Source organism: Meleagris gallopavo, chromosome 8 (assembly GCF_000146605.3).
Source record: "Meleagris gallopavo isolate NT-WF06-2002-E0010 breed Aviagen turkey brand Nicholas breeding stock chromosome 8, Turkey_5.1, whole genome shotgun sequence".
In the NCBI taxonomy this organism is placed as follows: domain Eukaryota; kingdom Metazoa; phylum Chordata; class Aves; order Galliformes; family Phasianidae; genus Meleagris; species Meleagris gallopavo.
The window spans coordinates 21944604-21958683 of NC_015018.2; the positions used below are offsets into that span (position 1 = coordinate 21944604).

At 42.5% G+C, this 14080-nt stretch overlaps 1 protein-coding gene across 1 annotated transcript in view; it reads left to right on the plus strand.

Annotated features, from left to right (window-relative positions):
* The window catches only part of ARMH3 (armadillo like helical domain containing 3), a 105013-nt gene that overhangs the window by 35595 nt on the left and 55338 nt on the right, over window positions 1–14080 (plus strand). Inside the window, exons 21-22 of the mRNA XM_003208068.4 lie at window positions 10970–11052; window positions 11557–11683. Of these exons, the coding sequence (XP_003208116.1) occupies window positions 10970–11052; window positions 11557–11683 (210 nt within the window). The remainder of the gene's footprint in view (window positions 1–10969; window positions 11053–11556; window positions 11684–14080) is intronic.

Here is a 14080-nt window from a genome sequence, read left to right on the forward strand (position 1 = left end):
AGCATAGCCCTTGTGTAGCGTGAGTGATTGAGATATGGAAGTCCCCTGCATAACTGGATGGAGAATACTTTGGGATGAAGTGGTAGTGTGGAGTGTGGAGGAACTGAGAGTTGGTAGATGGAAGCAGTAGCGATGTATAGAGCCTTCTGCTCAACTGCTGCTTCTAATGTTAGCTATTCTCTGATTAAGGAAAGCCACTCGTGTCATGCACTAGATAGTTGCACTTCCTTTATGGTGCTCTCTCTTCGGTATGGAATGCCAGCAGAACTTCGGGAAAGTTTCTGCCTTTCTTTTTTTGATTTATGTTGCAAAGAGTGCAGAGAAAAGCAGTGGAGCCACATGCTTGGCATTACTCAAGACGCATACCCAACTGCTTGTGCAGTCTGCAATACTCCTGATCTTAGCTCCTACTTAACATTTTAGCAGTTTGTAATTTTCAATTCAGTCATCTGTGGTTGGTACGTGGCTCTTCCTTTTGAGCTTTTTCAGATTTTTCTTCTGTGACTGTATGCACTTTCTGGTGACTAGCATGAAATTTTGGCTAAGGTCAGAAACCGTACATGGATATGACTGTTTCCTTACTCCCGTGTGGATGTGTGGGGCAGTTTGCAGGGCTTTTATGCCAAATAGCTGATACTTAGAGAACAACTAATTGGATGCCAAGTGTAAGATACTTAATAGTGCTTACGAGAAAACTTTATTTGGTAACAACCAGTTCCCTACTTTCAGAAATACCACGTTGTCCAGTGTTTTTCTTGAGCTCTGCTTAAGTCTTGTGAGAGTTTGATTTTGCTGGTTATAGAGTTGAGGTTGAGTTTTAGTTGTTGAACTCTTTCCTAGCCAGTATGTACAGCACTTGGGTGATGGAAAGTGCTATATATGTTTTTGTTGTCAAGCACGTATAAGCTATGCCAAAAGAATTTTCATGAGTCATTTAAGCTTTTCATATAAAAATACCTCATTTCTTCAACTTCTCCCACTTCAAAATTAGTAACGCTTGAGCAATTTGCTCTGAGCTTAGAGGGTACAGGTAACTTCTTTGCAGTTGCTATGGTTTGCTTTAAGTAAAGTCATTTTTAAAGAAACTGAAAACCAGTTCTAATATAGACTTAAAATGGCAAGAGTATATCACATGAAAATATGTATAATAGTGAATAATGCTGAAATAGCTAGTTATTAGGGCAATTGAATACAAAGTTGGATTAAAAATGAGTTTTGACAAAATAGAAAGCACTGAAATTCAGTTCCTAAATTATTGTAATGTACAGGCTATGGTTTCTTATCTTATAGATTGGCTATTTTTGACAGATGCTGAAGGTAGTGTTAAAATGAAGATGCTTCAAATGCCATCATTGAGAAGTTGGTATTTATCCACTTTTATTTGGGGATTATCAGAGTAAACTTTTGCAGTGCTGCTGAACAAAGTAGGCTTTTATTCTCTGTGTGGACTGCTTGGAACTTTTTGTCAGTTTCTCTATTTATAAGGTGGAGATAATATTTCCAAATTTTTAGGGGGTGAATACTAAAAAAGTGAAATGTTCCTCTGTGGAATGTATTTCAGCAACAGAAACACCAAATACTTATTACTACAGTGTTGGTTAACAATGGCATTTCTGGTTCTCCAGCTATTGATAAAGTCTGCCTCAGCACTGATTTGTGCTGCTGAGCACATTGGAAATCAGATGATGTTGCATCTCCCCTTCATCTCAAGTCCTGCTTCATTCTGCAGCAGCTGCCTAGCAAGGAAAGCTTGTCTTCCTGCAACTTTTGTGGAGACAGGATTCATCTACTCGTGTACCAGACAGTTTAGTTCACTGGTGAAATGTCTGATCACTAGTTGCTGTGAGAATATGAAAGGGTACAGAGCTGTTTGGACAGTTAGAAGATGGCTTGAAGACTTTGGAAAAAATAAAGAAATAATTAAAACATCTTCAAAGGTAACTGATAAAGGTAACTGTAGGGATAGGGCAGAAGAAACAGGAGTTTGTGTGTTGAGTGTGAAATGTGTTCATAACAGGAAACTACAGTGAGTGCAGAGAAGGCCTATTTGTTAAATGGTTTTACGTGAGCTGTACTGTTTTGGAACGAAAACTCATTATGTGAGACTTGACCTTTCAAATAGCTCCCAGCAAAAATGCTTAACTCTACTGCTTGTAAACTCTGAAGAGAACTATAGAACAAATGTTAGAGTTCTATCACCTTAGTATGTTAACATATACTACCTAGTGCGTGCTTTACCAAGTCATTTCTCTGTGCCTTTTGGCTGTGGGAAGCCAGTGCAACCTTTTGAAGCTGCATTTCGGAGCTCCAGGCACGTACACCCTGCTGGAGATTTGGGATCCCTCAACTCATTCAGGAGTATAAGATGGTGCTGAGTTTTTAAGGAGAGTACCACCCATGGAGTGAAGCTCAAAGTGGGAGGAATGGGCTTCTTCCCCTGTAGTTCCCAGAGATGGAGCTGCTGAAAGCAGCAGTAGTTCAGTGGGAGCACTAGGAACGGAGAGGAAGAGGCAAGAAGAAGATCCAGGCAGGGTAAAGGAGAACTGCTGAGCAGCTGCAACAGGAATGAGAGTTCTGAGCTGGTCGGGTGGATGAGAGGAGTGGTAGGTCTGGGAGGCTGGAGGTGATTGCGTGTGAGGAGGGCTGGGAGGTCCTGAGCATGGGAAGCTGGAGAGAATGGGTAGAACTGGGTCAGAGTGGGAAGCTGCTGTAGTAGGAGGAATGAAAGGTCTCTATTGTTTTCTCAGGAGGACTGGGGAGGCTAGGAGGTGTTACTGGATAGAAACTTCAGATGAGAAATCACCTAGTCTGATGATCTAAAGAGAGAACTATTCGTCATTTTTAACTTTAAATTTTCCTGTTCTCTTATTTGGATGTCTTCCTGGGACCTTGCTTTGATGTGGGGGAACTTGAAGAATGAAAGCTACTGTCCTAGCTAAGGTGTGTATCCTGGACAGCTTTTTTTCCAGCACTTCTTAATTTGCATGCTTATTGCATGCTTAAAAAAGAAAGGACATTTTCTTAGCAGCATGGCTGAAACAGGCAAAATGTCATTTTGTGACTTCTGTCTTTGCCAAAAAGGACGTGGGCAGGATTTCATAGCTCTTATGTTAACATCCCAAGGGCTGAGATTCTTTGCTGTGGGACTGTAAAACCAGCAGTTGCTGGGTGCTGCTACATGCTGCATATGGCAGCAGTTTTATGCACCTGAGCTGATGAATTTGTGGTTTGTACAAATGAGCTTGTACAGTTATAGAAGTTGAATGTTATTTCCCTCTCTGCTATTAATTGATCTGTCTAGTATTTATGTGATTGGAAGTGTTGCTGAGGGATGTCCTTTAGTATTCTGATGAATGGAGTGATTAAGTAGAGGTTTTTGGACTTAGCATGTGTTTCTAAATGACTCAGTAAATCAGTAATAGAATTGTGATTAACTTCCTTTATATACAATGCCCTTTTCTTGCTTGTTGCAGCTCACTTCACTCTTACCTTAGAAAGGTAACTGGCATGCTTCTTTTTACTTTCTTACCTCTGAAATTAAAAGAAAATTTGTAATACCAGCTATGCAGTAGGACAGGCTCACAAGCACTTGTGCTTGTTGATTCTAGGAAGCTTTCTGAAAAGATGACACAGTAACACAGGAGCGATGGAAGAACAGAGCTGCTCAGACAAACTAAGGGCAGTAAGTGTTATGTGCTGTGGATCTCACACTTGGTTGGACGTGTAGTACAGTGTTGGCTCAAGCCTGGTACAGGGGTGCAACTATTAGTCCTGTTTGCTGCTTCAGTGAAATTAGGAAAGGATGGAAATTGAAAGGTCATTTTATAAAAGAAATCTTGTCTTTGGCTACAATGTATGCTCTGGATTGATATACATTGACTTTTTAAATGATTATTTTAATTTTTACTTCTGGTAGCTCTCTGTGTTGTCCCAAAGGAAACTCGAGTCCTACCCTTACAAAGCTTACAAGCAGTTGATGCATGAAGTTCATAAGAAGACTTATGAACTGTCACTCTCTGCTGGTTGGCCACTTTCTTACTAACCTTTCCACATTACCTTTTTCAGCCCAAACTAAAACTCTTCTGTGGTAAGAGCATAGACGTGTTTGATGAAAAACAATAATATAAATCTCCTAAAGCAGATAGTGTGAGAAATGCAAAAATGGAGTGGCTTTCTTGTAAAGAGAATATTGAAAATTTCCTATGTTGGGTATTTTTAGGAAGCATCTACTTTTGCTTGCTTATTTCTTAGTTTACTGTTACTTAACTGTAATGGCAGGTGCTTTGTTTTAATACACTTTAACATAACCAGTGATGAGTTTTGGTTTCAGTGGCTGATGGCCACAGATATGTGGCTGTCACTGATTGCCTGGGATGATCAGGATGGGAATTCTTCATCTAACACCTTCATGTCATACTTGGCAGATCTCATCAGGATGTGTTGTTCTGTGCTGTAAAATACTCTTTTTTAAAAATTATTTCTATTTTTTACACGTTGCTAACACTGGGGAATTTGTTTGTGAATCCCTCAGAGCTTGCAGAGCGTGGTGACCTAGTAAGAGAGAGGATAGTTTCCCATGAGATTATCACAGTTTTGATGATAGAACAGCCAGAGGTGTTTGCAGCCATTTCTTCTGCTGCATGGAGGTGTTGCAGTGCTCAGAACACATTATTCTGAGCCTATTCACCCTCCTAACTTTTTGTTTTCAAGAAGCAGCACTCCTGGGCCACTTATCTTGCTGTCTTTCCATGCCCATACTCATGTTTCTGCTTTTTCCTCATGCTTATCCTTTCTGAATTGCCTCTGGTTTTAGGTCCTTTGGGAAGATGTACAATCTTAACTCTCAAGACTGCTTTTGAATGAAGGGTGAACCTACACTATCGGTCAGGATAGAGTTAAGCTCAGGCTTCCCTTTCCTCTAAAGAGGAATGAAAGTTGTGAGTGTATGCTTTTTAATTATATCTTATTTAAAATAAAAAAAATCTACCCTTTTAAGAAGACATATTGTTCACATCAGTAACAATAGGTGAAGGTAAAGCTTAGATGAAGCTAAAACTTGTTTTCTCTGTTACTGCTTGCTGGGATGCTATCAAGCAGCGTTTCTCTGGCATCGGCAATCAGCATTTCCATTAAGCTTGTGATTTTTACACCATTGGCTGCAGTTAGGTGGGAACAATGAGTACCAAGGATGGGAACTATATAAAGAAAGTAAAGGATTGGAAATGAATTGGCCTGCTCACCTGATCCTGGGAGCCATTGGGTTATGCCAGCATGTGCTTCAGCTCTCTGGCATGCTGCTGTTTCTCGTTAAGGCTGCTCTCCTGCTATGCCTTGACAGTTAGAGGAAGAAGAGGATCAGCTGTAGAGGTGATGGGGGGATGGGGACATGCCAGTAGCAGGCTGCTGGATGCCACAGAGCTTTGGCAGTTGGGCACATGAATCTGGCAGTGTCTGTTGTGGCAGCAGGGAGAGGAGCAGCCAGCCAGGCAAATTGTTTCAACCCAGAGCGGGTTGTTCCCTCGTTATCAGAGCAAAGGAGAGGAGCTGAAGCATGTTACATAGCAGTGCTGATGGAGCAAGTATCTCTTCCCCTGCTCTCCTGGGAGCAGCATCAGGGCAACGATCTTGTTCCTAGTGCTTTGCCTGATTGACAGGGAGCTGCAAGTGGTGTCCCTGAGTAATTGGTTAACTTGTCCAGGGATGCTGGGGTAGTTTGTGCCTGCAGGGATTCTGCTGCATTAGTTTGTAATAACGACGTTGCTGTTTCTTGGACACATTTCCACTTCCTACTGCTCTATTTGGAAACTACCTCTAGTTCTTTTCTGTCAAACCCTGTCTGTAGATATTCATCTCCTGCTGAGTTTGTTTTGATCACTGCTCACTGATTGTTTGCTCATGCTGAATGTGGCCAGATCTGCTCCCTTTTAATGCTCGGGTCATCTCTGTATTTCAAATTTGAGCCTTTTGCTTCTGAATTTCTCATCAGATAAGGAATTTGTTACAGGTGATTACTCTGTTCCATGGTCTCTTTTGTTCCTTGTAACAGCACAGATAAAACAATTTGAATGTGTGATTATCCAGGCTTAGCTCTAATGATATCCAGTCTAGAATAGGAGACTGGACCCATTCACGATTATGGTTATTGTCATGTTGTGTGAGTCTGTTTCCATACTGTATGCTGTGGTTGCCAAAAGATTGAAGGGAATCGTGCTGATTTTTGGAATCTGGAAGAATATGCTGAGAAAGCGTTGATTGGCTTCCTGCTCACACCTCAACAGGCGTTTGGTGTTGGCTACTGTTTGGGACAGAACACTAAGCCTTTGCTCTGCCCGGGTGCAGCTGGGGCTTGTGGTGGCTCGATGATTTCAAGCCGCTTAGATGTGAAGGGACAGATCTGTAGCAGGGAACTTCTGGCCACTTGTCATTATCAGCTCCCCTGCAGTGCCATGTGGATGTGGATCACCCTAAGGCGAACGTGAGTGGAAGTGCTAAAAGTAGGACGTCAGATATACTGATAGTATGACGGTAAGTTCCAGAGAGAATAGGAAAATCACCGCTCTTCCTACTGTGCCCCAGGATTTTGAAGGTAGGAAATTAGAGGATGTTAGTGGAGTTACAGGATACCTATTAATTGATGTTGCACTGCAGCTTCTGGGGGGCTCTCACAGCTTCTTTTTCTTCCTTTGTTCCTTTGTTGAGGGCCATTATATGCACCATTAGAAGGTTTTTGACCTGGGAGCACAGCAACAGAGGCTTGCATACTGTGCTCAATCCATCTAAGATCTCATTGATGTGTTTCTCAGGGCTATTCTCTTCTGCTCTGTTGTGCAGTGGCACATCAGAGCCTTCTGCTGCTCGTGGCAGTCTGTGCTACATTCTGACTTTCTCAGGGGATGATGCTACTTCTTCCTCTTTTCTCTGCTTGACCTGTCCCTGCGCTCCTGTTGCATTACACATGATCCAAATGCTGAACACTGAGACACTGAAGAGAACAAAAACTGTGTGAATCCTAGGTATGCCAAAGCTGAATTTGTTTCTCTTTGAAACGAGGCTTACGGGGAAAAAAGGTAAGTCTGCTGTGGGAGGAGGAATAGGGGAAGGAGAGACTGAAGTGCATCTGTCCAGAACTAGAATTGCCTTCTTTCTAATAGGGAGGAAGAGAAGCCATTTGCCTGCAGCCTCCTTACAGAGGATTGACTTGCAGAAGAGCAGCAAATGACTGCGCAGGAGCACTCGCTGCTCAGCAGACTGGCCACAAGAGCTGATAAGGAAAAATGTCAGTACTCAAACACAGCTGCATGGCAGAGGAGCTAAGAACCTTTTACACTGCATTCATTTCAGTTTAAAAAGCTGGGAGGGTATCTGTGAAAGCTGGTGATCTCATTTTTCATCCTTTGGCTGCAATAATCCTTGGGAGGGAAAATTGCTTAGAACACGATGTGGATGGGTTACACCACTGTGATGTTCAGCCAATCATATGGCTTCATGCCCAATTTAAGTGTCCACTCCGTGTGCTTAGCTACTTCCTTTTGAGGCTGTGTATGTAGGTGTTCAGGGTTCTGTTCTCTGCTGGCTGATCTGGGAAGCTTAGCCAGCGTCCTCAGAAGAGGTCACAAGTTTGCATGCAAATACTAGCTGCTGCTAGGTCAGTGTAGCTACAGCCTGCTGCAGCTCTTGTTGCTGAAGAAATTCTGGTGACACTGTTACAGTGTAAAATTATGGATTTTGAGAATTAGCGTATTGTATCCTGGCACGGGACGCCAAAGGAAGGTTTCTGTAGATAAAGATACTTGAGAGCATTGCAAAATAAATAAATAAATATCTGTTTTCCAGTTCATGTTGAAATAGATCTCTTGCTCAAATCCATCACTGTTAAATCCTAGAACACAAATTTGGATAATGTGGCTGAGCTGAAGCAAGGGCTGCAGTTCTGTCTGTCTGCACAGCTGAGAAACTGAACTGCTGCTCCACTGGGAACAAACACGGGTAATTTCCTGGCTAGCGTGAGAGGGCAGCCTGCAGATTGGACACGCAGCTTATTGCAGCAGGGAAGAAGTGACACATCTGGTTTGGCTTCAGCTTGCTCAGGAGTGGCAGTGCTGGTGCTCTGCTGGAGCTGAGGGACGGAGGGACGTTTGGCCAGTTGGATCTTTGCTCTAAGGGTTATTTGGTGTGTGTAATTGTCTCTGAAGGGCACTGGGCATCTGAAGCAGGGTCTGAGGGTTGTTAATCCTGAAAACTCCAGGATGTAGCTGTCCTCGTTTTCAGTGCAGGGTCTGCCTTAACAAGCACATTACAGAAACTACAGAGGTAGTCATGGATTTAGGGACTCCTGTTCACAGAGTTCTTGTTCCTCTCTTTGAGCAGCTTGAACAGAGAGAGACTGGTGCAGAATGTGCAGACAGAGAGGACTGGTTGTTCTTTGAGCACTGATGTTGTGAGCCCTACAACTTCTCTAAGAATGTGAGGGTCCAGACTGTTGGGTATTTACCTGTGTAGCGCCCACAGTGACTGTGGACCTAGAGGATCTGATCAGTGCTCAGCCCAGCATTGAGTTCTTCTCCATGTGCAGCATCCCTACCTCATCCTTAGGGAAGGAACAGTGCGGTTGAGCTGTGAATGGGCTACGATGTGGTGCGATTAAGGTGCAAGGATTGATTTCAAGCAGCAGTGATATCTTGTCGTCTTTCAAACTGAAGCAGGAAAAGAAAATGTGAACAAAGTTATTGCAGTAGATGCTTTCCCTGTTGCTCAGTGAATTCTGCTCCAGACGGCGATGGTTATGCTTTCTTTTAGAAGTAGTGTCTCCTCACCATGAGCAGCTTTCATGTTCACTGCATTCGATGTTCAGTGGTTTCCCTTCCCGCTGTGTGGCCGCATGCTGCCAGAGGCCTTTCTACAGCATTCTGGAGAAAGCATGAGAGGCACAGCACAAAAATCCAAGGCTTTGCACTGCTTGCTGTGGAAAATCCAGAGCTGCGCTTCTCTGCTTCCAGGGACCCCAGCTGCAAGCATGGCCCTGCAGGGCCAGGAGAGGTGGTTGCATGGTCTTGTGGCTGGAAAAGAGGTAAAATCGTGCTTATAGCTACTAAAGAGAGAAATGGTCCATGAGGTGCTGTGCCGGAGAGGCAGGGCAGCTGTCTGCAGCCCAAAGCACTGCAGGAGGCCGCACTTTTTTGCTGTGGAAGCTTTGGTTACCTTGGAAACCTGTTTTTAGCTGGATCTCCGCTCCAGCGGAGAGCCCGTCTGTACCTGCTACTTCTTTGTTTTCAAATGGTTGTTTTGCAGCACAAATACCTGACAGGAGCAGCTCCAGCTCCGGGTTGCTGTGGGATCCAGGCTCTGCCTTTGGTCCCAGGTGTTTGAGTCCGGTGATGGGGTGATGATGGCACTGTGTGGTCTGTGCTGGGGCTCAAAAGTTAGTTACCAGTATTCTTGTTACCTGGACTTCACCTACTCCTATTCCATAGCCTTTACCTTTGGCTGAGTTGAGGGCTCTGCTCTCTTATCTGCAGCAGGATTCTCCCAAGCTATGGTTAGTTTTCTTGCAGGCTGATCACTAATGTGTAGTAGTTGGGTAAACAGTGATAGTGTAATCCTACCATCTTCAAATATATATTGCCTAGAAATTGGATGTCATGTTTAAACTTGATAAATCTGTGGTCAGTTTCTTTTGCCAGTTCAAATGGCGTATCTCAAATCTGCTCCTTGCTGTGTCTCACTGACCAGTCAGTTTTCTCTTTCAGCATCCAAAATTTGCAGAATGTGCTTTCTATCGCTCATATCTTTCTCGAGTCCCACAAACCATAGTGAATTTTTGAGTCCTATTAATTCTGGTTGTCTGATGGCTGAAGATAGACTCTAGATATGTATCCCAAGCTCCTCCTGGGGCTACTGAACTTTTTGTCCCCTATTTTGATGCTCTTTCCTGGCTGCTGCAAGCCGTGAGCAGCAGAATGTTTTGTAGAAGTGCTGCCACAAACTGGAAAAGGTAAAAGTTAACAAAATCATCTTTTAACTGTAGGAAATCAGTAGATGCTGGCCCAATTTGTAAGTAATCAAGATGAAGAAGTCTTTTTAGCGTTCCAGCTTGACTTTGCAGGTCATCTAATTCAGGTACTTCAGGTTTTGAAACCTGTTGACTGCAGAACAGAGAGTACATTAATAATCACCGTTCAGTGCTGAGCAGATATCATGGAAAAGAGAGTAGCTTTCCTTTTTGAAATTTTAAAGAATGGGAAGCAACAAGATGAAGAAATTTCCATTTCACTTCAGTGTATAGAGCACAGTTGCTTATTGTAAAGCCTGTGTGATGAAAGCTCTTTTAGCCAACCTTTTTGTTAATTCCCGCTATCGCTAATTGATATTGGGTGGTTACAGCAGGAGCCTTTGTTTTCCTTCTCAAGACAAGTGTGAACCAGATCTGTAGCCTTTACGGCACAGCCTAGATAGCTGACACAATAAAGTACTGCATCCGTCCTTGTACTGCTGCAGCAGCTACAGAAAAGCAGTGCTGTGGGTTCTTTTTGTTATTTTTTTGTCATTTTAAAATCGCGTGTATCAACAGGAGTGACAGTTTGAGGCTGACTGCATACATCATGTTGGTGATGTGTGAAGCAGAAAGGAGACGGTCGGATTCTCCGGCTCTAAGGCTCACTTGAAGATCTGGCAGGTAGAAAAAAAAACAAAACAAGTGACTTACCTTGAGCCTGAGTGAATTTGATTAGGAAGTCAGTGAAGGAAAATAAATGCGGGACACTAAAATAGCTGTCACTTACCTGCCCAGCCCAGAATTTTAGCAAGAAAATACCCAACCAACTCCATGTGTAGATTGATAAATTTATGAAAAGTGAGCAGCTTGCATTTAGGTGAGTTGGTACTGGATAATGAAAATGCATCTGTATTTAAGTGACTTGCTGAGAATGAATTTGCTTTTAATTTTATTCAAAAAATACGTATTTCCTCCTAGCTTTGATCAACTTGTTGAAGTTCCTCATGTCTAATGAAACCGTGTTGCTCGCCAAACACAACATCTTCACCCTTGCTCTTATGGTGAGTACAGACAAAGCAAATCCCCTTCTTTTAGACAACTTAATTTTGAATGGATGTTAGGAAAGAATTTGAGATTTCTGGCATGGCAAGGAGATACTAGAACAAGGCAACAAAGCTGAGGAGTATCACTGTGGTTGATTTTGCCAGGTATTTAGAAAGGGCAGTGCTTGGAGTCACTGTAAGATCTCATCACTGAAATTGACGAACTTGTGTGAGGAAGGAGTCTAATTTTCCAGATTTGCTAATTTTCTTACTGCATGTCCCTTTGTATACAAGATACCAGAGATCCATTCTCCTGGTCCTAGATATGATAGTGTTAAAGCTGCTTGTGTGTTTCTTCTGTCCTGTAAGATAATAGAGCAATGAACTAATGCAATACTGGCTAATGGAACCAAGAGCTGTTTCTTTAAAGGTTTTGAAGATATTCTGTATTGTTTATTCCTGTAGCAATGTAGCTTTTGTGAAAACATTCCTGTTGTAACCTCTCTTCACTTCTTTGGATAGGTTGTGAACCTGTTCAACATGTTCATCACCTACGGGGACACCTTCCTTCCCACTCCCAGCAGCTATGATGAGCTGTATTATGAAATCATTCGGATGCATCAGAATTTTGACAACCTTTATTCTATGGGTGAGTACCTCCTGGGTGGTTGGGAATATTAGTGAGTAGAAATGAGAGTGATTGAAGGGGTTGTTTGCTGTTTTTTGTCCACGTGCTGCTGATGCCTCTCTCTTGAATGGATATAATTTATGTATTGGTGTGTTTGGTAAATTAAGAATTGAGAGGATACGTTTGTTAGAGGGATAAATATTTTTAGCCAGAAAAAAAATAGAAGCAGCCTCATTACCTTGCTAGCATCTACTTACTGTGATTCAGGAGTGCCAATTGAACAACAAATTTATATATGGCATGAGGTGTTTCATGCATTTTTGTGTGATTGGATTGATTTATAGTATGCATCTGTCACATCTGGCAGCTTCAAGTCAGAAGGTCAGTACATGCTGCAGAAACCAGCCAGCATAGTCAAGTATTCAGTGCAAGCAAGAATTTGGAAAAGAATTTGAGGAACTTATAACAGGATGCTTGCTGTGCTAGGCAAATCACATCTACCACTGTCATTGCCAACATAAACCAAGAATACAGCCCTCACAAACCTGCTTGCAAGTAAATCACTGGACTGAGGAACGTGCTTGCTGGCTAAACAGGGAGAGGCTGCCATCCTTCAGAGGGAGAGAGACATGCTGGAACGCCACCAAGTGAAACCCAGCAGGGAAAAGAGGAACAAAGGAGAGCAAGGAATTCGTGGAGACAAAACCAGGCAGTGCGTATACAGAGGAGCCTGGAGCCAGAGGCGGCTGCAGCAAGGCTGATATAGCGCCTGCATGCTTGAAGCTGTGAAGAAAAAGCTGTGTTCTTCCGCTTGCTTTGTTCTAGGATTTTTCTTCCATGCTGTCTCTGCTCCCTTCTCACTGTGATCGCCCATCCAGCAACAAGAGTTACTATAAGCATGTAAGGGAAGTCGAAGGGCAGTGGGACAGAGGTAGTTAGCTGCAGCACTCTTCTGGCTTGGACGGTTGTCCCCACCAAAATAAAAGGGGCCACATACTCCCTGCAATTTTCAGCAAAATGAACTGCCTTTTTGTATAAGCTTCCTACGATTTTCATCCTTTATAGAAGGGATCAGGTGGCCGTTTTTGTTCTTTGAGCACAAAAGATTTTTTGCTAACTTATTTCCTGCTCACAAAATTGCAGCTAGTAAGATGAGGTGATTTTACCAGCCAGTGGCATTTTCAAACTGGTCCCCTGTGGAAGCTGAAGGAAAGTGAAATGGAAGAATAATGGCCTCAAATACAGTTGGGCTGTACAGGCACATCTGACCTGTGTGGACATTGCACATATCATGTGACTATTTTCCATCCTGACACACAGAACAAATTCCTTTGAATTAACATCCTAGATGTATGCAGAGTTTCCATTCAGGCATTACTTCAGGTATTTAAGTGCAGCACCTTCTGTTTGACGAAATCTTATTATTTAGAGCTGACATCTTTTTTCTTTTTTTTCTGCACATGGCACAAAATTGTAGCAGAGGAAAGTGAGAAGATAGCACTGTCTAAACTGGTGAAAGCCACAGTTTAGCCAGGTGCCCTTACAGCTTCCCTTAGCTTTGTTAACGCTCTTACTGGGACTGCAGTCACCCTTCTATCCCTTAGTCTTGGGGCATTTGTTAGTACAGATAAGCTTTATCCTTTAGGGTTTTTGTTTGTTTGTTTGTTTTTTGGGTTGTTTTTGTGTGTGAAAGTAGTTGAAATTTTGTATGTTGGGATATGCTTTTATTTATCCATATATATATAATTTATTATTCTTTTGGTGAATCTGAACTGTATCCAGATGTGTAAAGACTGAGAGCTTCTCTTATGCAATAATAAGCACGAGTGTGCAGCCACTCTGCTTTCAGATTCACTTGTTGCACCTGTGTTTCTAGATGATCCTATATTTGAATGAATTCTGTCACTTCTAACCCTAGAAAACATTGTATATAAATTCATAGTGAGTTCATTTCTATTCAGGCAAACAGAAAAATGTTCCACACTTGCTACTATTTTATTGTTTTGGTGCTTAACAAAAGATGTGCAGGTGACTGCCACCATAGAAACACTACAGGCTCTGACCTATGTAAATATTTTGGGTGTTCTGGCAGTAAAAAAAAATTGATTCCCTTGAAGTTCTTCCTCCTGCAGAATGTTTTCAGATCTGCTCCCAAGTCTGTCAGAGACCATCTGTGCAACTGAGCAACACATTCATTCCTACAGGGAGAGTTTTTTCCCTAGGCTAGTGTGTAATTTCTCTCTATGATTCAAGATAAACGTGGAAGTAAAGAACCCATTGCTCTTGGTTTAGGTTTAAATTAAAGGGTGTAGCTCAAGGGGAACCTTGCATAAGTAGGAGCTGAAGAATAGCAGTGTGTGAAATAAAAGGTATCACAGGTTTGGGATGCTGTCCTACTTCTGAGTGAGAACTTTAAAC